At 47.2% G+C, this 27,227-nt stretch overlaps 2 protein-coding genes across 2 annotated transcripts; one reads left to right on the forward strand and one right to left on the reverse strand.

Annotated features, from left to right (window-relative positions):
• Positions 1-3,428: 3,428 nt before the first annotated feature.
• Positions 3,429-24,422, forward strand: LONP1 (lon peptidase 1, mitochondrial). Its single transcript, XM_027899576.1, has 18 exons — positions 3,429-3,557; positions 5,529-5,617; positions 6,946-7,065; positions 8,719-8,947; positions 9,472-9,533; positions 10,035-10,164; positions 10,543-10,626; positions 12,343-12,563; positions 14,117-14,255; positions 16,321-16,499; positions 17,059-17,146; positions 18,541-18,663; positions 19,375-19,491; positions 19,764-19,904; positions 19,990-20,155; positions 21,131-21,339; positions 22,591-22,755; positions 24,059-24,422. The coding sequence occupies exons 1-18, from the start codon at positions 3,453-3,455 to the stop codon at positions 24,221-24,223; spliced, it is 2,532 nt and encodes an 843-aa protein (XP_027755377.1). The 5' UTR covers positions 3,429-3,452; the 3' UTR covers positions 24,224-24,422.
• Positions 24,423-25,483: 1,061 nt separating this feature from the next.
• On the reverse strand, positions 25,484-27,165 carry RPL36 (ribosomal protein L36). Its single transcript, XM_027899589.1, has 3 exons — positions 26,953-27,165; positions 26,155-26,289; positions 25,484-25,617 (listed from the first exon to the last, which is right to left on the reverse strand). Exons 1-3 carry the CDS (start codon positions 27,043-27,045, stop codon positions 25,528-25,530), a joined length of 318 nt encoding a protein of 105 aa, XP_027755390.1. The 5' UTR covers positions 27,046-27,165; the 3' UTR covers positions 25,484-25,527.
• Positions 27,166-27,227: the final 62 nt, after the last annotated feature.

Genomic DNA, 27,227 nt, shown 5'->3' on the forward strand with positions numbered 1-27,227 from the left:
CCCATTGCCCATTGTCCTTTCCCCAAATATCACTGAGACAAATCTCAAGGGTCCTTTGAATCTTTAAATTTCATTTAATCTTTCAACATGATGGAAAAATGGGCTAACAGGAACCTCATGAAGTTCAATAAAAAGAAATGCAAAGTCCTGCTCCTGGGCAGGAATAACCCCATGCACCAATACGAGCTGGGGCTGACCTGCTGGACAGAGCTCTGCAGGGAAGGACCTGAGAGTTCCATTCTGGCAGATGCTGAGTTGAACCCAAGCCATTGCTGTGCCCCTGCCCTTCCTGGCCTGTTAGGTCAGGGGTGGATCCTCCTCTCAGCACTGGGGAGGCCACAGCCTGTGTGCTGTGTCCCAGGATGGGTTCCTGTACCGGTTCGTTAGGATACATGTCTGGAATACAGACAAGTACAACAGTCATTCAAACACTACAAAATATCTTTTATTGCAGTGAGAGTAAAAAAGAAACTATCAGCAAAGAGAATCAAAAGCTAAAAAAGAATACAAAAAACCCTACTTTATCTATTGGTGTTCATACAATACTATGAACAGCCTCTATTACATTATTAGCTAGTAAAAGGGGAATTAAAGGAATACAATATTTGCTAGGAAAAAGGGAACTAAAGGGATACAAGAAAAAGGATATCAAATGTTTGCTTTCCCTGTTGCTTCCTATCAATAAACTGTGCTCACCTGCACAGACAGGCCAGGCCTACCACGCTCTGCAGGGGCTGGTCGGTGCCCGTGCTTGGCGGGTGTCCCCGCGGAGCAGCACAGTGTGGATGGAAGGATGAGCATCGCTCCACCCAGCAGTGCCGACACCCCATTCGATCAGCTCTACGTTACACTCCGTAGGGCCAGGATGCAGTATAAGGTGGTGCTTGAGAGGCAGCCAAACAAGTGCCCGTTCATCACCTCATGGCAACAGTCTGTGCGTGCATACAGACGTGCATTGCGTCTGTAGGGCAAGNCTGAGGAGACCCCAAGGTAATAAATACAGGGAAGAGTTTGGCTCCGGGACCCTTTCAGCTGTGCAACTTGCTGCGGGCAATGCGGGGACACACGACCCCCCAAACTCCGGGTGGAGATGGACTGGGGGATCCCGGCTGGGCCCGAGGCCACGGGGAGGGGCTGCGGCTGCCGGCGGCTCAGGAGCTCCTCGGCAAAGGGGGGACACGACCCCCAGGGCCCCCCCTTTACCTTCTCCCACAGGTAGAAGCCGAGCCCCAGCGCCAGGAAGACAAAACGCAACACGAAGTCCCTGACCCTCACCAGGATCTTGTTGCAGACGGTTTCCTGTGGCATCTCTGGGGGGAGCCGGGGGGATAAGGGCCCCCAAAACCTCCCAGAGACCACCCAGGACCCCAAAAACCCTGTCCTGGTCTCCCTCAACCCCCCCAGAATCATCTGAAACTTCTTCCCAGTCCCTTCTGTGTTAGTTGGTTTGAATCCATGCCTGGAACAAGTACAACAGTCATTCAAACCCTCCAAAAAATCTTGTGTTGCAGTGAGAATAAAAACCCTCCTAGCAAAGAGAATCAAAAACTAAAATAGAATACAAAAAGACTACTTTATCAGTTGGCATTCATGCAATACTACAAACAGCCTCTCTTACAGCATTAGTTAGTAAAAAGGGAACTAAAGGCATACAAGAAAAAGGATATCCAATGTTTGCTTTCCCTGTTGCTTCCTATCAATAAACTGTGCTCACCTGCACAGACAGGCCAGGCCTACCACAGTCTGCAGGGGCTGGTTGGTGCCCGTGCTTGGCGGGTGTCCCCGCGGAGCAGCACAGTGTGGATGGAAGGATGAGCATCGCTCCACCCAGCAGTGCCGACACCCCATTTGATCAGCTCTACGTTACACTCCATAGGGCCAGGATGCAGTATAAGGTGGTGCTTGAGAGGCAGCCAAACAAGTGCCCGTTCATCACCTCATGGCAACAGTCTGTGAGTGCATACAGACGTACATTGCGTCTGTAGGGCAAGGGGCCAACAACCCCTGCCCAGATCATCTTCCTCTCCCCATCACCTTCCNGATGGAAGGATGAGCATCGCTCCACCCAGCAGTGCCGACACCCCATTCGATCAGCTCTACGTTACACTCCGTAGGGCCAGGATGCAGTATAAGGTGGTGCTTGAGAGGCAGCCAAACAAGTGCCCGTTCATCACCTCATGGCAACAGTCTGTGCGTGCATACAGACGTGCATTGCGTCTGTAGGGCAAGGGGCCAACAACCCCTGCCCAGATCATCTTCCTCTCCCCATCACCTTCCTCAGCCCTATGGATGACCTCTACCATTGTGTTTCAAAGGGGATTTGTATCTAACTTGCACAATGTAACCAAGCCAAGGAGGAACTCAGCTGTGATAATAAGGGACATCCAGTTAACTGTGCTAAAGGCACAATGGGCCTTACAGTGAACTTGTGCAATAAAGGTACATCGTACAATACTCTGGCTGGTTTCACATGCTAATACAATCACTTTCTTACCCCTCTATGTTCCACTGATCATCTAAATCAAAAGTATCCCCCTACAGCTCCCTACTACGAGAGACATGGACACACTGGAGAGAGTCCAGTCAGGGACTGCAGAGATGATGGAGAGACTGGGGCACTTTCTCTGAGGAAAGGCTGGGAGACCTGGGACTGCTCAGCCTGCAGAAAGGAAGGCTGGGGGGGATTTTGTCAATGTAGATCAGTGCCTGAAGGGGAGGGGTGAAGATGGAGCCAGGCTCTTCTAAGCAGTGTCTGGAGACAGGACAAGAGGCAATGGGCACAAACTGAAACACAGGAGGCTCTCCCTGAACATCAGGAAACACTTTTTTATTGAGGGGGTGTTGGAGCACTGGCACAGGGTGACCAGAGAGGTTATGGAGTCTCCATCCTGGCAGATATTCGGGAGCGGCCTGGGCAGCCGGCTGCAGGGGACGGCGGAGGAGAAGGAAGGCTGGGCCGTTGGCCGCACCCCGGGTCAGGCACCCACCCGGCGGGGCCAGGGCTCGAACTCGCGGCCCTGGGGCGGGCTCGGACGTGCGCGCGGGCACGCGGGAGGGCGGGGCGGGCACGCGGGAGGGCGGGGCGGGCACGCGGGAGGGCGGGGCGGGCACGCGGGAGGGCGGGGCGGGCGCTGCGGGCGGGGCGGAAGCGGCGGGGGCGCGCGCGCAGCATGGCGGCCGCGCGCTGGTGGCGGCTGTGCGGGCGCTGGCGGCCCGCGGTGTCCGGGCCCGCGCTGGGCCCCTCCCGGCGCCGCCTCTGGGCTCCTGCGGCCGCCGCCGCTCCCCCGGGCCCGCTGGGCTCCGCGCCACCCGCCCGCGCCGCCTTCAGCGCCGGCCCGCGCTGGCAGCAGCGCAGCCCCGGCGGTGTACCGGGGGGCGATGCGCTGGACGGCGGCGGCGGCGAGGACGGCGGCGGCGGCGGCGGGGCGGAGGGCGGCGGGGCCGGGCCGGTCATGACGGCGTTGACGCCGCTGCTCGTCCCGGAGCATTTCCCCAACGTGCCGCTCATCGCCGTGACGCGCAACCCCGTCTTCCCGCGCTTCATCAAGATCATCGAGGTGAGCGGAGCTCGGCCCCGCCAGACCGGGAGCCGCTCCGGGGGCCCCGGGCCCGCTCGCAGCGCTTCCGAGGGCGGCTCAGGCGGGCCGGCGGTCCCCCCGGGGGTCCCGCGGTAGTGCCAGCCCCGGCCGTGCGGGGTCACCGCCGGCGGTGCCGCTTCTCAGGGCCGCTCCCTTTGCTTTGGCAGGTTCCTTGAACCGCAGAGCACCGGGCAGGGCAGGGGGTGTGACCTCTGCTGCTCGGCCTTTAGCTCGGGCTCTGTAGCCGGGCCTGTCGCGATAGCGGGTTTATTTGGGACAGCCGAAGTTTCACAGGTATTGCGTCAGCAGCGCTGCTTCTGACAGGAAGGTCAGCGATTCACACAGACTCCCTCGGAGTTTGTTGTCTTCTCCGTGTTCTCTGATGAAGGTTAAGCAAATGTGTCCTTGGTTTGGTGGCAGAGCTGCGAGACCCGTGCTGGTGAGGTGCAAGGAGAAAGCAGGAGTTGGGCGTAGAGCATCCCGGCCGCGGTGTAGGAGGGTGCTGAGACAGGGGGATGCCAGTCACCGTTTCAAAGTGTGATCTTTCCCCTCTGCATCCCATATGGATTTTAAAGAGCTATAAATTATATAAATTATATTGATGTGTGACTTGAGCTCACAGGCCAGAAATACTTTTTTCTCCTGAAATGAAACCCATTCTGGAACAAGTACTTGTACTTTTGTGCCTTTCTAGTGTTTTACTAATCTGATTTTGAAGTAAATGTAACAAAAAATGAATCTGTATTTTCTTGTTCCTGTAGTATGACTTATTACTATTTCTACTATAGTATTTTTCTGCATGTTCAAATCTAATATGTGCAGCTTCTACTGTACTTATAGATGTGTTGGGGGGAAGGAGAAGGTTATATATTGTTAAGATCTCTAGACATGCAATCATATAACACATATTTAAAAGTCCTTGATTTCAATGCACAGATCAGCAGTGTTTTACAGTATTGCTAAATGTTCTCTCTTACCCTGCAAATTCACTGTGCTGCAATTTAATACTTCATTTCCGGGCAACGTGAAGTCTCTACGGTGCATAAGGAGTTATAAATTTTCTTTCTGTTAATATCTGTGGCACTGATAAGCATAGTTGTGCTAAACATTGTGCAAAATTAAAGTAGGTGTGCCAAGATTAGAAAAGGCCAACAGTGGTGGTATTGTTCCTGCTGCTCTGTCAGAACCATGCTAGTTGTTACCAAAGCGTTGAGCGATGCAGCTTCTATCCATGGCTTTGAAGAACAGTCAGTGGTTGGCAGAGTAACTTCATGCAACAGCAGAATTCACAAGGACCTATTTTCTTGGTCACCAAGGATTCAGCCTGCTGTGATAACCATTCCAGTGGTGCTGGGAGATCTGCCAGGGACAGGTGTGTGGCATCCAGAGAGCAGAAGGGAGTAAGAAAGTAAACCAGGAAGAAATACTGGCTGAAACTCAAAGCAGGGACTCAGGTAGCAGAGGTGTGTGTAGCAGAGGAATTGAGCAGAGGGGGCTTTGGAGAAGAGGATTTAACAGAATTGGTGAGCAGAATTCAGGCAACTGATGGGGAAGGGTGAACTGGTTCCCCGTCAGGAGTGGAGAGCTGGGACAGGCAGGTACAGAAGGGGAAAGGAACAGCAATGGCAACAGAAACTCTTACAAGGTGCTGTTCAAGTAACTGAGAGGCTTCTTGCTTGTAAGACTTATGCAGATTAGGTCTAGTTCCTCCTCCTGCCTTTGAGCTTGTCTTATCTTGACTATGAAGTGACTTGTTTTAAATACTGAAATTTCATGTTTCTCTAATACTTTTCTACTTCCATATTACTGTCCTCTAATGGGGGCAAGACTAGAAAAATACATGCTCAAACTTCATAATTTAGTTGTAGGGTGTCACCATGCATGGCCTTATATCCTGAGAGTGCAAAGCTTACAGAAAAGCCACCTCTGATCCCATACTTCTTGTCCTAGGTGAAAAATAAGAAACTGGTTGAGCTGCTGAGGAGGAAAGTTCGTCTTGCCCAGCCTTATGCAGGTGTTTTCCTTAAAAAGGATGACAAGTAAGTTGTTTCTCTTGGTCTTTTTAAAAAATACAAAAATAAGCTGTTTCCATGTCTGGGTTGCATTTACACTAAAAGCTGTCATCTGAAATTCCCTGCCTTGGGTAGCGTTGCAGAAATTGTGGTTAGGATTTGTAGTAGGTTGGCCCTGGCCAGATGTCAAGCACCCATTAAAGCTGCTCTATCACCCTCCCTCTTCAACTAGACACGGGAGCGAGAGAAAAAAAAAACAAAACAGCTAAGAATTCATGCATAAAGATAAGAGCTGGGAGAGGTCACTTGCTGATTACTTTCATGTGCAAAACAGACGCAAAGTGGAACTGATACAAATTTATTATTAACAGGATAAGAGCCAGAGAGTGAGAAATAAAAGAGTCTTAAAAACACCTCCCCCAATCCCCCTTTCCTTCCATGTTCTCCCTCCTCCCCCCACAGAGGCATAGGGAGACAGGGAATGGGGGTTGCAGTCAGTTGTTGTTTCTGCTGCTGCTAACGTGAGTCCACCCCTCGGGCAGCAGCTCTTCCCAATCTGCTGTCCCGTGGGTCACTCCTCCATGTGGTCAGTGCTTTATGGACGAGCTGCACCAACATGGGTCCCCCACAAGGCCACAAATCCTACCTGGGAAAAGACTCACTCCAGCATGGGTTTCCCTCTCCACGGGCCACAGGTCTCTTGCAGGACCCTGCTCCATCCTGGGCCTCCCATGGGGTCACAGCCTCCTTCCTGCATCCACCTGCTCCGGTGTGGGCCCCTCCATGGACTGCAGAGGTGTCTCTGCACCCCAATGGTCTTCCATGGGCTTGGTGTCTATGTTGTTATCTCATGTTCTCGCTCCACTCTTCCCTGGCTGGAATTTTTTCTGCCCAACACTCCTCTATGGTTAAATATGTTATCCCAGAGGCATTGCTATGATTCCTAATTGGCTCGGCCTTGGCCAGCATCCTGGAGCAGCTGGCATTGGCTCCACAGGACAGGGGAAGCTTCTGGCAACTTCTAACAGAAGCCACCCCTGTAGCTCCCCAGGCACGGAAACCCACGACAGTCTTGGACCATCCTCATGCTATGACAGTTTTTGTTGCCACCACCAGCACTGCTGGGAGCCAGAGTCTTGCTTTAGAAAAGGCTGCTGTTTGGGAAGGAGATGAGCTGTCCAGGTACATGGATGATTTGGAAAGGGGCTCCAAGGTGGTTACAGTGGGGATTGAATGTCTTTGCTCCTAAGTCCAGTTTAAAGTTCTGCAACCAGTGATTGATTGTTTCTTTCTTTTTTAATCTGACCTGCTATCTCAAGTTTCTGAATATCTACCCCAATTTTTTTGTTCAATAGCAATGAATCTGATGTGGTGGAAGATCTGAATGAAATATATCAGATGGGAACTTTTGTCCAGATTCATGAAATGCAGGACCTTGGAGACAAGTTGCGGATGATCGTCATGGGACACCGAAGGTTGGTTGCTTGTTCTGCACTGCATCTCACCAGACCCCTGTGCAAACAGGGAGATCCCCTTATCGCTTTCACCACCTATGTGCATTTTTCTACACAACTTGTGTATGGCAAGCTTCTGCTTTGTTACCACACTGAATCCTGAGAGTGCTCTGGTACCCCAACATTCCAGGTACTCTTACAGTTCTGACAAGTGTGCTGCAAAAAAGGAAGAGACAGTGCATGTCATTCTCATATAAATCATGATGTGATGCAAGGAAACATTCATTAAGCCGAAGTTTAGCAGTTACTCTGACAAGGACAGCAAGCTTTAGTAATAGTGAAAAAATTCTCTGGAACTAATTCAAGCCAGTATTTCTGCTTTTAAAAACAAACAAACAAAACCCCCAAAACAACAACAAAAACCCACAAACAAAACAAACAAAAAACCAAACCAACACAACAACCCAAAAAAAAAAAAGGTAGTCCAGAACTGTAATTATGTCTGGCCTACATAATCTTGCCCCAGAAGTGAACTGAAGAAAATAGGATTATTACTGAAAATATAGTTTTAACTATTTGTGCCAAATATTTTGAGCTAAGACAATATAAAATTGTATTTTTAAAAGTATCAATTAATTTCCATTAGAATTAAAAATACAAGGACAGAAACATGGCGGGGAACAGGTTCAGGATGGGCTTTGCTTTGGAGCATGGCTTTTTTTCCTTCCACTCACTTTACTTCCACTCAGTTTACTTCTTCTGGACAGCAAAGTGTGAGTAGTACTTGTGGAAGCTTGAGTTTATGTGAGTTCACAAGTCAACTCCCTTTCAAATGACTGCCTGCTGCATTATCAAAGCACAATGTGTTTGATTAGATTTTGGAAATAGGCAGCTGCTGGTTTTGGTTTACTTGGAAATATTTCCCTCTAACTTGGAAGGATTTGGATTCTACAGGTCTGACTTGGGAATTGGCTTGGGAATAGGCTGAGATGCAGAGCACTGGTCAGTCATGTTCATGGGAACCCCACTGGATATCAGATTTGAGGAGCATTTGTAGGAAACAGAAAAGGAAACTCCTGTGTCAGCAGCCAAAATAACGAAATGTGGTGTCCTGTAAATGTGGGTCCTCTCCTTTCTAAATCCCTCTTTTAGTTCTCCCCTTACACCTTCTAGATGCCTTCTGGGTCAGGGCAGCAGCTGGGGCTGTTTGGACTGGTGGGTTGGCTGCTGCCAGACTGTTCCAGGTGCCCTGCAAGGGAATGTTCTGCTACCCAGCACTGATTGCCACCAGCAGCAACCTCACCCTCCAGAAAATGTTTTGAACTTAATTGTGTGTGGTATTCTGTTGACAAGAGTACTCAAAACTTGCTCGTACCAATAGGCTAATTCAGTGGTCAGGAAACTTTTTTGTTGGGCAACTTACTTATTGTAAATTTACTTAGTAAGACCTATCAGTATCTACCACTTATTACTGTATTACTAAATCAAGCCTTATTTTGATAAAATGAAGCAAAAGCTAAATCTTGTCAAAACAAGTACAGCTGGTCACCTTTGTCAGAGTTTGAAATTTTAGTTTACTCGAAATACAACTTAGACTGTCTTCTTTTCATGCTAAAGAGCTGAAATTACATACAACAGGGGGATTAAATGTTGCTGTTTTCTTTTGGCTTTCAGGATTCGTATAAACAAGCAACTGGAGGTTGAGCCTGAGGAGCCTGAGAACAAACAGAAAATAAGGAGGAAACAAAAGCGCTCTAAGAAAGAGGCTGAAGAGGAGCCTGGAGCAAAGGACCAAGCTGTGGAATTGGTGCTTGATCCTGTAGCTGCTTCCTCACAGGAAGTTCTCATGGTAGAAGTAGAGAATGTGGTTCATGAAGATTTTCAGATCACAGAAGAGGTTAAAGTAAGTGAATTAATTATAAAAGCCTGGACTTGCCCTGTAGAATTGCACCTACATTTCTTGCTTAAAAGAAAGGGTTCTAAAATCAGGCTCTAATTTCAGGCTTCAGAAAGTAGTTCGTTCTTTTCACAGTCACTGCACGAGGGGATTTTATGAAAGTAATGACTTTTTATTACAACAGTTTAATTCCTTAGAACTGGTGACTTCAAGAAGTTACTGAGTGACGAGGCTGGGCTGTGTTTAAATCTGTGTGATGTCCTCTATCAAACTGAGTCTTTGCTCAAAGATGGCTTTAGTGCTCAGCCTGATCATACCTGTAGGCCAAGAGCCAGTCAAGTTTTGTGCACGCAGAAAGGCAGCCTGTAGGCCTTGCTGCCTTTCCCCTGAGCAGTAACTTCACTAGCACCAAGTACTATCAACACACCACTGCAGCACGTGGCCAGGGTCGGGGGAATGTCATGTTTGTACTGAGGTCTTGCCTGTCCTTTTCCATTCTTTTGGTGATTACATTTTTGTTGTGTTTATAGGCACTTACTGCAGAAATCGTTAAAACAATCCGGGACATCATTGCCCTGAATCCCTTGTACAGGTATGTCTTTATGTGCTGCCCTACTTTGGGAACAGCATCTTCTCAGGCTGGAGGATGCTGAGATTTTTCTATTCCACTTTTTGGGATGTAAGCTTTTGCATCTGATATTGGAAACGGGAAGTTTTGAGAACCTGATGTGCAACTTAGAAACGAGGGAGGATGATTAAGTCCTAAAGCAGGTGATCTGGGTCGAAGTGAAGCTCACTGCAATAAGTATCGTGATCTGATCCATGTAATATGAGCAGGATAAAAGTCTTGGCATACTGGCATCAAAAAATCTTACATATATGTTAGAAGAGCATTTCATATATTTGGTTTTATGTATCAGTGATCATTCCTTTAATCAAGTGTTTGTTACTTAGTATTGATTTCGTGAAATTAATAAAAGTTGCTATGAAACTGAGCTGTGCTTCATTTGTTTGCACTGTCATAACAAGTAAATGTAAAATTTTGAATGTAAAAGTTCACAGAGCATTTTGGGCTTATCACCCTTTTTCTCAGGGAGTCCGTGCTTCAGATGATGCAGGCTGGGCAGCGTGTCGTGGATAACCCCATCTACCTGAGTGACATGGGTGCAGCCCTGACAGGGGCGGAGTCACACGAACTTCAAGACATCTTGGAAGAAACCAGTGTAAGATGAAGCTTTTAGCTCAAGTGATGCGAGCGGAATCAGTACATCTGTTGTATGTCATGTTTTCTTCACCAGCCTCCATGCAGAGGAGACTTCAGTGCTATGTTTGATGATGTGTTAATATCAGTGACTAGATTCCTGTTGAAGGATATAGTAAATCATTAGTACTGATTTACTCTGCATAGTTACTGATGCACTGCATCTTTGGTGACAAATGATTTTCTTTGCACGCTGTGGAATTGCCACAAGTTTGTCTTTCCACATCTGCAGGTGCTGGTGAGTTCTCCCAGACAACCTGCTGGAGTTTTTTATTTTGCCTTTCTCACTGGAGGTTGACAAGGGTACAGCATCTCAAAACTCACTTTGTGTCTTTTACAGATTCCCAAACGGCTTTACAAAGCTCTTTCCCTTCTGAAAAAGGAATATGAGCTGAGCAAACTTCAGCAGCGCCTCGGAAGAGAGGTAAGGTATTCAAGTAACAAATACCTTAGGAGTATTTATATGATGTCCACTGCTGTGATGCTTATTGCAGCAAGGCAATGGTACACACTCTAAAGGGACATTATTTAGAGTTAAGATTTTCTATTCTTCTGTTAGAAATGCCTGTTTTTCATGCACATAGTAGAAGTAACAAGACATGAGGCTACAGCATCTGCTGTTAAATTGTGTCTGATTTGTAATTTCATGCAAGCAGATAAATCCTAAAGGTCTGCAGTTTACCCAGCACCTGTGTAACAATATACAGCATAACACTGTATAGAGAATATAATAGTGTAAATAGCACACTGTTACTTGGAAAGACCCTCTGCTAACTCCTATGAACTGCAGTAGTTCCTTTCTGTTGTAAGATTTAATCAGATTACAATAACTGCATTAAAATGGTAATGAAGTATGTGAAGTACAAATATTTGAGTATACTGAGTCAAAAGTTCATGGGTTTATTTACTCCCAATAACTGGATCTCTTAGAATTCATGTTAAGTGTAAAATGCTTTTGGGCCAGGGTTGGAATTGTTGGAGATTTCTTAAACCGATTGGACAGATGAAGTCTGTGGGATCAGATGGGAAGCATTGAGGGATGCAGAGGGGGCTTATCAGTGTCATTATTTTGGCTTTTTCACTCCTCTTTACAACACTGTGGTGACTGGGGAGGTTCCTGGTAAGAAGAAAAAGGTAAATGCCGTGCCCACCTCCAGGAAGGAGAATCAGGGAGACTACAGGCATGTCAGCCTGCCCCATTCCCTGCAAAGATTATAGGGGGAATTCTCCTCTAAGTCCTGTACAGGCACATGAAGGAGAACATGATTTGGAAGAGCCAGAAGGGATTTTCCAAAAACAAACTGCCTAATTGTCTTCTCTGATGAGAAGGCCCAGAGCACAAAAGGGGAACATGGTTTAGTGGTGGGGCTAGCAGTGCTGGGTTAATGGTTGGACTAGATGATGGCAGAGGTCTTTTCCAACCTGAATGATTTTATGATTCCAGCAATGACTGTTGTGTACATTGACATTTACATGGCCTTTGATGAGGTCAGCCATAGTAGTAGTCTGACCAAATTGGGATGTTACAGACAGGAAGGATGTAATACAAGGTGGGTGAAAAAATTGGGTAGACTAGTGGGCAGAAAGGGTTGTGATCAACAAGGTGAAGTCTAACTGCAGCCAGCTACCAGTGATGTCCATCAGGGAATCAGTAAGGACCTCCTCAAGTTCTGCAAAGAGAAATTAGTAGTGCCACACCAGGCTTGAAATAACCAGGATAGAAAACGGCTTTCCAGAAAAGGACTTTGAAGCCCTGATGTGCAGGAAGCTTGCCATGAATTAGCAGACTGTCCTTGTGGCAATGAAGGCCAACTGCATACTGGGCTCCACATGCCCTGTGCAGGCAACAGGTAGAGAGAAATGGTTAGTCCCTTCTATTTGGCACTAAGGAGATCATATCTGGCTTACTCTGCTCAGCTTTTGGTCTCCCCAACACAAACAAAACATTGAAGCACTGAATGATGGCAAGTGAAGGCCACCAAGACGTGGGCGCTGGAGAACGTTGTAGAGTTCCTGCTGCAAATAATTCCCAAGTAGTATTGTCAGTTGCTGGGAACATCATAACTGAGAAGTATTTGGAAGCATTTGATGTTAGATGGGTTGTGCCAGGAACAGATCACTGTATTTGTTGCTTTTCTAGGTGGAGGAGAAGATCAAGCAAACACATCGCAAGTATCTTCTCCAAGAGCAATTGAAGATCATTAAGAAAGAACTAGGTCTGGAAAAAGAGGACAAGGATGCGATAGAAGAGAAATTCCGTGAGCGACTAAAGGATCTGGTAGTGCCAAAACATGTCATGGATGTGATTGATGAAGAGCTGAACAAGTTGGGTTTGCTGGATAATCACTCCTCAGAATTCAAGTGAGTGCATGGCTGTGTCCTCTGTTGTTAGGGTTAGTTGGGAGAATGAGAGAAATCAAGGCAGTTCTGCAAAAGTCTTACCTTAAGAGTTTCTTTTCTCTTGATGTCATAGTTGTTTTTTCTGAATGTAGCATATGATCAAATTATAGGATTGTTCTCCAAGTTGCCTGTGTTTACTTCTGTAGTTTACCTCTTTTGATCATTTTAGGTCTTCTCTTGCAGTCTCATAAGAAGTTTGCAGTTAATTAGTTCCACCTTGTGAATTGTGCAGTGATTCTTTTTCTGCCCTTAATTTTGGCTCTTCCTCCTTGTACTTCAGTACTTCCAGCAGATGTGAGAGAAGCTAGCTGTTAACAAATGACATTGGCTAAGCTACTGAGGTGGCCCCTAAAGTGTTGGGGCAGGGTTGGAATTGCAAAGGAATAGTTTATAACACGTGATCTGTGACATGGGCTGTCAGAAACTGAGCTCAAATTGAACATTTCTTATCTGTTGAGTCAGAGTGTGCTGTACAATACAGCAGTTGGTGTACTCATCAACTCTTTAATGTCCCGAGTCTTTGCTTTTAAAAGTTCCTTTTATGGAATAAAAGGCTGTGTTTGAGGGCAAACACATAATTTGAATGAGCAGCATCTTAGAAATCATAGAAGAGACACACTGGACTTCCCAGCCAGCATTAGTGCCTTTCCCTTTCCCTCAGGTAGTAACAGTGGTTTTAAGTTTGCAAAGGAGGTACTTGGGCAGAAAAAAGCCAGAGCTTTGTGGGCGTGGTGAGTGCCATGGGGTGAGTCCTAGGCCCACCAGCCCAGCTGTGCTTGGCTGTGCCCATTGCTGTGCACAACGTGCTGGGCACTGCACCATGCAGACCTGCCTATATCTCCTCCTCTGTAGTGTTTTACATCCAGCTGTTTTTCCTTGCTTCTGAGCCAGGAATCATTCTTCTTTGCCTTGTCTTTGTCTACTGGGGAGACAGAGAAAACTTGTTTTCTATTTTTAAGTTTTGTAACCTGATCCAAACAGTTGATATGGTGTAGAGTGTACAAGCAGTCCTGCTCCTTTTCAGACAGGAGACAGCCCTACACCAAAACAACCATATAGGGAATTTGTATGCAGAAATCTAGGTCTTTCAGAAAAGGAAAAGCTGTGAAAAAAAGCTTGGTTTTTTTAGTGGGGAAAGGGACAAGGGAATGAAGACCAAGACAAAAGGTTAGTGTCTAAGTTTAACAAGATTACAACTTTGAAATTAAAAGGCTTCAAGCGAAAAGTATGGAAAAGGAAAAAAAAATGAAACCAAACAGTTCTTTATTAACAAACCCGAATAAACAGCAAATGATGCAACCAAAAATTTCGACACTGGGGAAAAAAATTCCAACATCTCTTTTCAAACCTATGACAGTTAGCAATGACTGTCCAGGTAATGATGTTCTTTTCATAGCCTCGCTTCCATGAATAGTTTATATCCCACTTGTTCTGGTGAGATTGTTTGGGAAGGCAGTGGCGGAGAATGTGAGCTGGTTGTTGTCAAATCACTCTCATGTGTGTGTTTCTGTCAGTGTTACACGAAACTACTTGGACTGGCTGACATCCATCCCGTGGGGTAAGTGTAGCGAGGAGAACCTGGAGCTGAGCAGAGCCCAGGCAGTGCTGGAGGAGGATCACTACGGAATGGATGACGTCAAGAAGCGAATTCTGGTAAGGCAGGAGTAGGCAGTGTGTCCCATTTCACACTCTGCTTAGCAACAGGCATTTTTGGATGTGTTTCAAATGGTAGCTCTCCATTGTATTGGTGTTAATTCATGGATCAAACAGAAAGCTACATGAAAGAACTGAATGTGATTAGTTAATGTGTTTAATTACTTGTGGCAGTGAAGGTCGTATTCTCATTTCAGACTGCAGTGTACTGGTTTGCACTCAGTGCTGAGCAAGTGAGGAAGTGTCCAAGGGAAGCAGTCTCTGGATGTTACTCAGTCTGTTCCACGTGACTGACAAAGCTACAACCTTTCCCAAACACTTTTAACCTCTGTTCATAGCTCTGCACTAAAGAGGGGAGAAGTTAGCTGAGGTGCATGTTTGCCTCATAACCTTTGCCTGTCCCCATAGCTGGATGCTGAAGGGTTTGCGGTCTGTGCAATGCAGCACCTCATAAAAAAAAAAGGCCAGGGCAGTTTTCAGTGTTGCCTTGTTCTGCAATATCTGTCACTTTTTGCTTGAGTATGTCCTGCTTCTGCTTGCTCTGATTAGGGGAGCTGTTTTAGATCAGAGCAGACAATTGCAACAAGTTGCAAAAATTTCAACAACTTGTTGTGGGAACTGCCTGCCTTTCCAGGGGACAGGAGTAGACTCCTCCTCACAGCAGCCAATGCATTCAAGCAGTGAAAAACAATCCCAGCACAAGCAGGATTTGTGCTGTACTGGGGAATTGCATGAGAGTGCCAAGTGGAGGGGGAGGCAGGTGGAGACTTGGCATTAACAAATTGTGGTGAGAGCTTAGTGGATTTGGTGAAGCTTTTGAGTGTAGCTGGCCTTCAACTTGGCCATTTCCTTCCAAAGAGTGTAGTAATTACAGCAGTTTCTTTTGCTGTTCCCACGTGCTGTATAGAGCAGAGCTTCATGTTACCTTGGGGCAGCACTGATGGTAATTAGGCCACTCAGTAGTTGTTGTGCACAGAAGCCATATAGACATCTACTAAACTAATAGTACAGTGTTGTTAAATACAATGAATAGTAAACTCTTAGACACCCTGGGATTTTGGGTTTTGCCTTGTTCCAGTCTCTTCTGGTAAAAAGATAAAGGTGAAATAGCTCCTTGCTGACAGCCAAAGAGGGCTGGTCTCCCTTACTGGTGCCTAAGACTCGTAACTAAATCCTGCTATCTGATTTATATTGTCAGTGATTTGTGGTAAGCCTGTTGTGGCACACTTGCAAGCAGATAACCCTTCTGAGTATCAGTCTTGTCTCTTGCTTGCCAGCACTAGTCATGCTGACTGGGCCCAGCCTTTTTACAGGAATAGATTGAGCTGCATCCTACAGGCCTGTGGCTTTGATTAGTGATGTGACACGGAGAAGACTCCCATGTTTCAGCAATGCGATAGAGGCTGATGTTTAAAAGTACCAAGGAATATCTACAGAGGTTTGAGCCTTAGTTGGATTGGTGCTGTGGTCCTTGTGTAGTATTGCTGTGGAGTTCAGTGCTGTAGAGGGAAGAGACAAGGCTTGTCTTTGACAAATAACTGGCTTGTTACAGGGGAAGTGCATCTCTGACCACTTGCACATCATTCCTTCACTGTAAGTGTATAAGCAGTTGAGATTTCAGTTCTGAACTGGTATCTTTTGATTCCTCAGCTTCTAAGTGTTACTTGAGGATTGTCTGGCATGGAAGTGTGTAAAGATACAAGCTTAACTGAGCACAGAGGAAGTGGTACAATAGGAGATCCTCACATGTAGCTTGAGAGATTCAGGTGAGAACTGGGGAAGCTAGGAGAAGACCTAGAAGTCTGTCTTCTTACTCTCAGATAGTGGAGAGAGAGACTGCTTCTCCTGGTGAGATGAGTACCGAACCCAGGGGCAACCAAGTGTATAAATAACTGGAGGGGAAAGAGGTGAACCAGTGTCCTGACTTAGCTGTTCCCTTGCCCTCCCCAGCTTCTTTGAGAATCAGTTTTGTGTATAATGCTCGTTGCTTGACCTGATAACAAACATGTTTTGGTGTTGCTGCTGTTGCCTTCTGTTCACTACTGGTGCTTCATCTGTTTTACAGGAATTTATAGCAGTCAGCCAGCTGCGAGGATCCACCCAGGGGAAGATTCTGTGCTTTTATGGCCCCCCCGGAGTTGGCAAAACCAGCATTGCCCGCTCCATTGCCAGAGCCCTAAACAGAGAGTACTTCCGCTTCAGTGTCGGGGGGATGACTGATGTAGCAGAAATAAAAGGACACAGGTCAGTGTGTGACTTGAGCAGTTTCTCTATCCACCAGTTTTTATTAATGTTGTTGAAATAGGAACCCAGCTGAAGTTGGACAATGTGTGTAATTTCCATCCGTTCTGCCAACCCTTGCTGCTTGTTCCTGGGTACCAGTTCCCTCTAGCAGAAAGATTATGGTTTGCTATTAGCAGTTTGTTCCTCCAGTGTATCTTTTGATTTACACTGCTCTTCAGTTTTTGTCCCTATCAAGGGAATGAAACGTTCCCTTTTCTAACATTACCCAAAACCCAATAAAATTCAGACATCTCTGTTCTCAGCCTTACCTCTTTGCTTTCCTCTCATTGAAAAGTGGTTAAAACTAAAGATAAAAGCTATAGTCCAGGGATATTTTGCCAAAATTCATGTCTGTTCTTTACTAGAAACAGACCAGATGGAGAATGCTTTTGATAGATGCAGAAGAAATAAAGACTTGTTTCCCAGCAGGATATACCTGTTCTGTGAGCTGCATGCTGTGTTCTGTGATGTGTGCTGTACTGTGCGATGGTTCCCTAAATGGTTCCCTCTGATAAAACAGGAGGACGTATGTTGGAGCAATGCCAGGAAAAATCATTCAGTGTCTGAAGAAGACCAAGACAGAGAATCCACTCATACTGATCGATGAGGTGAGGTATTGGGTCTTTATTCTAGGTTTTGCTCTTAAAAATTTGTACTGATTCTTGACCCCAGTAGAAAAGATAAAGCAATAACTCTCCTAAAAATCCCAGGGTTTCTTATTCAAATGAGGCTGAGCTCCTAAGTTCATAGGGTGACAGTAATACCTTAGACCCTTTGTTTTCTCTTCCTATAACAGACTCCAACTTTAAAATTTTAGTTCTGCCCTTCTCATCTGTTTGGATCACGAGGATCCTAATGGACCTGGCTGGATATTCAGAGGTTTCTGTAGCTCCTGTGTTCCTTACCTTGGTGTGGGCACAACACTATGCACAAAACCACTCTTGCCCATGTGATCATTAGCAAGAGTCACTCTCTTAGCACATCTAAAGCAAGACTGTAAGGAATAAGATGCTTAGTCAATTTGTGGTCTGATTTGAGAATAAATGAGTCAGGGCTGCCAGCCTACTGCTTTGTGGAAGAGCAGATAAGGACAGGATATAATACCAGGTGTTCAGAATAGACTGAAGGTCTCACTGACCTGGGAAGGGCCGACAGCAGATGCCTTGAGAATGGTATGGGGGGCCAAGAAACTGCATCATGAGTTGCAATATGATGTAACCAAGGAATATCTTGATTTGGAAAGTAATGGAACTTGTAAGTTGTGATGCTTGAGTGGTGTTGGTGAGGAGCCCTGCCTTGGCTGTAGCAGCAAACTGCATAAAGTCCATCTGATGCTACTCCCAAGAAGAAGAAGCAATGGAGGGCAGCCCTGTTCATGTCCTCAGAAGGAGAGGTCACAGTGTGGGAAGGGACTGCCACCTTGGCCATGGTCCTGGGCAGCCACTCGAGTGGCCCTATGGGAGCAGTGGGGTTGGTGAGGATGTTGGTGAGGAAGTTCCCATGAGTCTCAATCAGCTTATGACTGTGACAGCAGCACAGGGCACTAGTCAGGCTGTGCTGAGTGGCTGTGTGTAAGCATTTGCACCTTGGGCAGAGTAAGGAGAGTGTCTGAGCTCACATATTAGGGAAATGGTGTAAACTAGCACCCTGTAGTCTTGCCACTGTGGAGTGAGTGTTCTGGTCTGTGCTTACAGCTTATCTCAGCTTAATGAGTAGAGCCCACTAATCCATGGTAACTCACTTGCTTTTATTGTATGCACACTGCCTGAGACTTCAGAGTTCTTCTCTGCAACACTCCAAAATTCTGTGTCTTGTCAGGTGTGTCATGTGCTCATGAAGGATGAATGTGGGGATTTAGGTGAATGCATAGAAAAGTTGAAGTGTGGTAGTGGAGGTTTATAAACAGACACAGAAAGATTTTCAGATTGAGCCTTGAAAAAAATCTTTGAGAATTTATCGTGGTAAGAAACTTCTTAGAGCATTAAATTTGTTTCTCCCACAGGTAGATAAAATAGGAAGAGGATATCAAGGGGATCCGTCCTCAGCCCTCCTAGAACTATTGGACCCAGAACAGAACTCTAACTTCTTGGATCATTATCTTGATGTTCCTGTGGATTTATCAAAGGTATTTTTCTCTTCTGCAGAGGCTGTAGAGCTGAAATGTATGAATGTGTATCAATGTCTCTGTCTGTGAAAAGATGCTGACACTTGATTCATTTGGAAAGGGATGAGTGGTAAACAGCTATCTCTGCAGGAGCTGGCTTTAACTGAAGTGTCTTGCATGAGAGAACATGATCACCAGCATGTGTCCTGTAGAGCCAGCAACACACAGATGTGTGGTCTCTGCTTAAAAAGGCAGGATTTATCCTTTTGTGTAATGATTGGCAGAGTTGATGTCAAGGGAGGTGGCCTAATGCTGATATAAAAGCTTTTGAAATTGGTTGTCTTTGCACTTTTTGAATAGGTGACATTAATTGCAGAACTGATGGATTAGGAACAGCTATAGATAATTAGGTCATTCTGTGCTAATTTCTTAGAAGGTGAAAAAAATTTACAAGTGAGATATAGATCTCTCCAGTTTTCTGGTCCATATGAGACCATTCTGATTTCCCAGTTTGTGCTATGTGTTTATCTAACCATTTATTTTGGGGGTAGGGAACTTCCTACTACAGAGTTCTAAACTCTAAAACTTTTCTTTTAATAAAAACTGAATTCCACGGAGAGGATGATCTTGATTTAGCCCTTCAGACAGAGAAACACAGAACTTGAAAACTGTTGCTTGTAGTAAAGCAGCAGGTTAATGAAAGTGCTTAATATGCTCTTGTAATACTTCCAGGTACTTTTTATTTGTACTGCCAACGTAACAGAAACGATTCCAGAGCCACTGCGGGATAGAATGGAAGTGATCAACGTGTCGGGATATGTAGCAGAAGAGAAACTTGCAATTGCTGAGGTAAGAGAAACCACTCTTGAGCTCTGAATTACATCTGATAGAATTTTTTCAGCAGAGTCAGGCTGACATGTTTACATCCAACTGTGCCCAAAAAGATTTTGGACAGAGTTCCTTTGATTTGAACACCCAGTCAAAGTAACTCCAGTGTTCCATAAGCTGAGGACACCAGAAAATGGCATTGAGCTAACAGGAGAGAGAAGTTGAGTGAATTGGAACCACCAGGCTTGTGTCAAAAATACTAACAGAAGGGTGTGGGGGATTATTTCTTTCAGAGGTACTTGGTCCCTCAAGCACGAGTTCTGTGTGGCTTGGATGAAAACAAAGCCAAAATCTCATCAGATGTCCTGACTGTACTCATCAAGCAGTACTGCAGAGAGAGTGGGGTGAGGAATCTGCAGAAGCAAGTAGAAAAGGTGAGGGAAAGTTATGTGTAACTGTGGCCACTGTGCTTCAGCCTTCTTAGCGTTTTCTACAGAGACAAATTACTATCTCACTCAGGTGTTGCGGAAATCTGCCTATAAAATTGTGAGCGGAGAAGCAGAGATGGTCCAAGTAACACCTGAAAACCTGCAGGACTTTGTAGGAAAGCCCATCTTCACTGTGGATCGCATGTATGAAACCACTCCCCCGGGAGTGGTGATGGGTCTGGCCTGGACAGCTATGGGTGAGACAAAATGATTCTGGGTTCATGTCTACATTTCTGTATCATTTTCAAAAATTGAATGTGATAATCAAACTGAATTTTCCCTTCTGAGTCCAGTGAAGTTCTTCTACTGGCACCAGTAAAATGAACTTCTTTGGTCCTGACTCCTCTTCCCTGAAGGAGGGAGCCTTTCTTATTCCCTTACCCAGGCCCATCCGCAATTCAGACCCACACGCTTTTCTTAGCTCCATATCCCACATGAACCACAGACATCAGGAACAGCAGTGACTAAACATAAGCACTGACTAAACATGAACATCTCTTGTCCTTGTGAGAGGACGAGACCTTGTCTGCTTCCTTACAGGCAGGAGGTGCAGCTGTGAGCTGTGTCTGTCAGTATGTCCAGCACTGCCTTGGCTCTCCGTGTCGAGGGCAGGTACAGGTGTTCCAGCACAGTCTGGGGGGTGCAGTTGGCTGGTTACCCTTTGTTGAATTACTCCCCTAGTAAGTTGGGGGTTATATGCACCACACGATGGAAATACAGCACACACAGCAAAGGAGATGACCCCTGCATACTCAAATTGATCCTGGGTAGAATTAAAGTGGTTAAGAGGGAAATGATCAGTATGGTGGAGAAGGTAAATAGATATCTGGCACTGGAGAGTTGAAGTGGCTAGAAGTGTGTTAAAATATAAACTCATCTTGCTCTCTGGAAACAAAGAGCCTGAAACCATTGTAAGAACTTGATTGTTTCCACTAAATAGGGGTTGCATCTGTGTTTGTAGAGTGAAGTCCAAAAAAGCAGTGAATGGAGACTGTTGAGATTTCTAGCTGGCCTTCCTGAACATATTTGGGGAGCAGGTTTCAGCTGCTCTTTACCCAAGGCTAGTATCTGATCACAGAGGCGGCGTTTCATATTCCTGATGTTGCTTCTGCATCACCAAAATCTTCTGGTTTGATTTTCCTTTCATTTGTTGTTTTTCTTTTCTTTCTTAGGAGGTTCCACTCTATTTATTGAAACTTCCCTGAGGCGACCCAAAGACAAGGAGAGCAAGGATGGGTCCCTTGAAGTAACAGGGCAACTGGGAGATGTAATGAAAGAGAGTGCCAAAATTGCTTACACGTTTGCAAGAGCCTTTCTGATGCAGAAGGACCCCAACAATGACTTTCTTATGTCTTCTCATATTCACTTGCATGTGCCAGAGGTAAACTGAAGCAGAGTTCACAGAGCATGCACAGCAGCCAGGCTGGTTTGCTCCCCTAGACGTGAAGCTGGAAGGCTTTTCATTTGTCCACATGCTGCAGAAATGCCCTCTTTTAGCAGTAAAACTTAGGAATGAAGATGTTTTCCTCAGGTTCCCATGAAAGTCTTCTTATGAGCTGTTTCCACTCCTTTCTGCAACAAGCATGTGGCAAGAATACAGGACTTGGATAATGCTCCAAGGAATCCTAAGCTTTTGTTGTACCTGTAGGCCCTGGTTGTTCAGGGTGGGGGGAAACTGTGACACAGAGATAAGTGATTTGGATAAAAGTTCATATCATATGAAGTTACAAGGGCACCAAAGTTTAGGTCTCTGTTACTGGGCCTTGGTAAAGGCTTCAGGTCACTTACACATAGTTGAAAATACTACTCTTGATCTCTCTGCCATGGTTCCTAATCCGGATAATGGCAGGGATTGGGTTTCTTCGGTATTTGGGACTGAAAACAAATGCACACAGTGGTCAGAGAGGCTCACACACTGTAACAGGCTTTGGGCAGGTGCTTTACTGATGGCAGGTTTTGTACTTTGATTTTGCCCGAGTTTTCCTTCTGGACTGTTTGCATCCTCTGTCCAGGTACCAGGTTGTTGTCTGTGAGTTCATTTCCTGGAGGATCAGAAAAGCACAGATGTGATCTGTCTGTACTCCCTCTCAAACATTCATTTCCTCTGTGCTTACATCAAAGATCTGTTTGATCTTAGATAAATCCAGACTCTCACTAGTTTAGGCCTGGATTTCGTGGGGCTTTATATACTGGATGATCTCTTCTGCCTGGAATGATTTTCAGTATTGTCCTCCACTATTTTGTGACTCTTGAAGGTCTTCCCTTGTGCTGTTGACTTCTGTTTCTTGTTTCCATAGTTTTCTTAGGTCTAACAAAGAACTTCAAAGTTTGTGCTCTTTTTTTCACTCATGTTGCTTATTCAAAGTCCTGAGTCCAAAGAGTATGGTGGTGGCATCAGGCCAGAGACCAAACTGTGGACTCATGGATCATTCCTCATGAATAAGGTGAGGAATGCCACAGCTGTTAATAGATCAGCCAACTGAAATAACAGGATTCCATCAGTGACACTTGTTCAAAAACCTCTGTGAGACCCCGTGAAAGTGGGGCAATGCTAAAACAGCAAGGGCAAGGGTATTGCTGCTCCTCGAATGAGCTGGAGGCAGGGGTCTTGCACTTTGTTCTTTTCAAACAGGGAGCAACCCCGAAGGACGGACCAAGCGCAGGGTGCACCATCGTAACAGCGCTGCTGTCGCTGGCCATGAACTGCCCGGTGAGGCAGAACGTAGCCATGACTGGAGAGGTGTCACTGACTGGAAAAATTCTGCCTGTTGGTGGAATCAAGGAGAAGACTATTGCGGTAAGAGCTCTTCTCGTGTCTCTGTGCATCATCCATGAGAGAGCCCTGGTTTGGGCTCACCGGGGCTGGCACAGCCAGAGGGGTTGCTCCTTGCAGTGGGAGAGGCAGTGATTCCATCCACAGGGTGGAAAAGATTGCAGGGGAACATGGGGATCTCGGCTGTAAGGGAAGGGATGGGACCCCAGGCTTTGCGCCAGGCCAGCTGTGCTGGCCTAGTTCAGTTCTACCTAGATGGGCAGAATTGAAGGTAAAACAGCCTTAACTGACTGTCAGAGCTGTCTGCTCTGTCACAGACTGGCACAGTTCAATCATCTGTGCTGGGCTGAAGTGCCTGTTTAAGGAGGGCATCCAGTGGAGATCTGACAGAATCCATAAGGTATATCTTTTAACATCCAGCCTCTGTTCCAGTGTGAATTTGTCTGACTTAACATTTCATACAGATATCTGTTTTAGAAAAAAAAGGAACTTAGTGTCTTGTATTTTTGGTTTCAACCCATTGCAGTTTTCAGAATTCCTTTCCAAGCATTGAATCTCTCTCCCTACTTTTCATCTGCACAACTCCAGCCTACATAAGCCTTGCAGCACACACAGTTTTCTGTGGCTCTTTCTCTGTCTAGCTGGGGCTCCACAGCAGGGTTTTGTCCCCAGACCTGTTTGGGCTACAGCCTTGTGCAGTGTAACTGCTTTTCCTCGGGTGACTTTAAAATGGGTGGTTGGTTGTGGCAGCACAGGACCAGCCTGCGCTCAGTGTCTTGTGGCACTGACTGGCTGCCTTTGCAGGAGTGTGAGGGGTCACAGGGCTAAACGCAGGATCACCCACGCAGTGATGGGTACAAACCTGCCCCAGGAGGAGCAGCTCTGTGTTCTATGCTCCTTCCAGGGCAGCTGTCCCTACGAAAAGGTTCTCTAGAATGCTGCTAAGGGTATGGATGGGGTAGGTTGGTCTGATAACCTGTTTCTAACTTTTATCCTAAGCTTTATCCTCACCCAAGCTGGCACATACACTTATAACTCTAAAATAGTATGAATGGTTCTAAACAATCCCCTAGTGTGCTCACATAATCCTCCTAAAATGTGTCCTGCAGCTGAGGTGGCACTGGAGAGTGTGTGTTTTGGGGCTTGAAGGGAGATATAGAACATGCTGGTGACATCTTGTCAGGAATGCCCTTGGTGCTGTCCAAAGAAGAGTAAAGCTGGATCATGCTTCTCATAACTGCTCTTGCTTCAGAAATAGAGAAGGGTGTTTCCAGTAGATGGAGGGATTCCTAGGACTCAACACTGCCCTACTTTGATCTCCCCACAGGCGAAGAGGGCAGGTGTTACCTGCATCATTCTGCCATCAGAGAACAAGAAGGATTATTATGACCTTGCTGGATTCATTACAGAGGGACTGGAAGTGCATTTTGTGGAACACTACAAGGAGGTATTTGATATAGCGTTTTCACAGCTGGATCCCGCTGGGGGATGACACCCCGTGCCCCCCCGTGGAAGGGGGTCAGTCCCTCGCTCGGCCTCTGCCCAGGATGGGTGACGGGGCAATCCTGGAGGGGACGTGGAGCTATTGCTGCTGCGCAGCTGCCCAATGAATTATGGCTCTGCTAGAATAAAGTACTTCTCACTCTTTAATACTGAATTATGATCCACAATAAAGCATTTCTGATTTTACCAAAAGAACAGGCATGTTATCAGCCACCAGCAGTGTGGCTAGTCTGGTCTCTTCTCATTGAAGATGTTTCAGTTATTTCAGTGTAAATCTCAGTACAGCTTATGGGAAAACACTGAACTCTACACCCAGGGCTGGGCTGATGCACAGCTTTTGCTCCTGGTGTGGTGGAAGGCAAGTAGCTCTGAGAAATCTAAATTGACTTAGAAGGCTGTGCTACGCTGAGGGGATGCTGAAACCCAGGACAGTTCAGCAGAGCTGGTACACTCAGCTGCTGAAGAACCCGGTTCTCCAGGGTCAGGCACAGGTCAGTGGCACCACAGAGAACTCCAAGCTTAAGGAGAGCAAATCTGGGCCGAAGAGCCACGCTCAGTGTAAGCAGTCAGCACTGCTGCACCATCGATGGCCTGTGCCTCCGCAATAGCTCTCACGTTCACAGAGTGTGTTGTGACATGACTGTTTTATGTCAGTAAGCACAGGCTTGGGGGCCAGAGAACTAAAATACTTCATCTTACAAGGAATGCTAAGGAAAAGGAATTTAAAGAGGGAAAGAGTAGTTACATGAAGTCTAGTTGAAAGGTATTTCCTTGTGCAGGAAGAACAGTCCTCATCATTTCACAGCAAGGGAGCCCAGAAAAAGAATCCACCTGCTGAAGTCCAGAGTTCTTGCTGACTCCATGACTTGCTAACACACTGCACAAGACAGGTGTGAACAGAGAGTACAAGGGGAAACAGGAACATGAAAAGCTGCACAAGGAACAGGCTCATGGGCCCCGAGGGAGGGCAAAGTAGTTACTATTTTCAACAGCAGTTTTTGCCCACTGACTTCCCTCCTACCACCATTTAGGTCTGGAGGTGGGAGAAGGTAAAATTTAGCTATTGCAGACTTCTGTGTCCTGAGACTGCACATGGTCTGGAGGATTTCCCTCCACAGTAAGGCACAGCACCACCAGTATCAGCAGCTGCAGGTAAAATAAACCAGTGATACAAATTCTGCATGGCTGCAGTTCAGGGCCCTGTCAGCATCCCCCAGCAGCACCCACTGAAGTACTTGTACCACTACCCTGGTTTTGGGAGAAGGGACTTTATTGTGTCACAGCGTGTACAACTCAATCCTTCTTTGCAGCAGCTTTTCTCATGGCTGCCAGGACATTACTGAGTTCCTCCCGCTTCCTCTTGGCCCGGATGTGAGTGCCAACCTGTGGGGAGAGAGCAGGGCAGTCAGTGTTCACCCAGCACACACCGGGGCTGCTGCAGGTGCCACTGCAGACACTCTACTCAAAAGCAGGCAGAATGGTAAAGTCTTGCAAACCTCCAGCCAGGGGGCTGCCATCACATCTCAGTGGCACTTCCACCCACTGATTTGGGGTGAGCAAGAAGCTGCTTTCAGCCCTCACTGTTGCCCTCAAGGAATCCCCTTTGGAGTTTCCTGGATAATGGTACCCAATCTCCATCAGTGCTGTTCTCCCCCACACCAGACATGCAAACCATGCAAAAACAGCATGGCAAACCTGGATCCTAAGCTCAGGGCCTTTTGGCTAAGTACATTTGTGTCCATCTCCTGATCTCCCACCCAAGGACCATCCCCTTCAGTCCCTCAGATTACACTGGTAATTTCCCAAACAACTGAAAAAATGAAGTAATTGAAAAGCCAAGTATGCCAAAGTAAGGGCAGAAAAACACAAAGCTGACACGGCAGTTTCTGCCATCCTCGGTAGGAGGCTGGACTGACCCACCCGCTTCTTGATGAACTTCAAAGCACGTTTGTCCTTGGACACTTTGAGCAGCTCCATCGCGCGGCGTTCGTAGGGCGCAAAGCCACAGACCTCCCTGATCATGTCCCGCACAAACTTGGTGTGCTTGGTCAGGCGCTGCGGGGAGGGAGGAGATACGCGGATCACAAGGGATGCATGCACTGGTATACCCGGGCAGGACTGCAAAGGGCTGCGGCACACTCTGAGCCCCTGCTGCGGGATGTCCCGAGGGAGCTGATCCCTGGCAGGAACCACGGAGCACGTCAGCTTGGCCAGGTGTGCTGTCCTCGCTCCATCCCAAGACGGAGGGGGGTTCGCACACTGGCAGCACCACCGCTTTTGGAGAAAGCAGGGCCATGAGATCCCGAAGGTTTCCACTGCTACACCCCTCGGACACCACAGCTACAGTCAGCACTGAAGCAGAGCGTATGAAAGGCACAGATGCGTTAATGCCTCATAATAACCCATGCACTCAGCGAACCGGGACCGCCCCGAGCCACCATTACCGGGCAGTTTTACGGGGGTCGCCTGTTGTCGTTACCAAGAGAAACAGAGTGGGAGAGTCCAGAGGCCCCTGAAGCTCCACTGCCCCCCTCCCGCCCGGCCGAGCCCTGCCCGGCCCCTGTCACGGGCAGCGCGCGGGTTCCGAGCCCTCCTGCTTCCCCACGGAGAAGGCCCCGAGTCGCGTCCCCACTCCGGACACACGGACACGCGGACACACGGACACACCCGCCCCGGGGCGGCGGCCCGGCACCGCGGGCCGGCACAGCCCGTACTCACCCCGCGGCGGCGGCACTGCCGGGGCTTGGACACGTTCTTGGTCACCTTGTAGCCCTTGTTGAGGCCCACGGCCATGGGGTAGCGGATGGCCATGGCTGCGACGCGGCCCGACGGGCGCGGATGGAGCGGGATGGACTGGGATGGACTGGGATGGAACGAACCCGCCGCAGCCCCGGCAATGGCGCCCGGCCGGAAAGAGCGAGAGCGCGCGGGGCGCCGGGACGGGGATGGTTCCGGCTGCGGGCGGGGCCGAGAGGGGCGGCGTGAGGGGACGG

Source organism: Empidonax traillii, unplaced genomic scaffold, assembly GCF_003031625.1.
Source record: "Empidonax traillii isolate 1590-97213 ecotype Southwest subspecies unplaced genomic scaffold, ASM303162v1 scaffold677:size394641, whole genome shotgun sequence".
NCBI classification, from domain to species: Eukaryota; Metazoa; Chordata; class Aves; order Passeriformes; family Tyrannidae; genus Empidonax; species Empidonax traillii.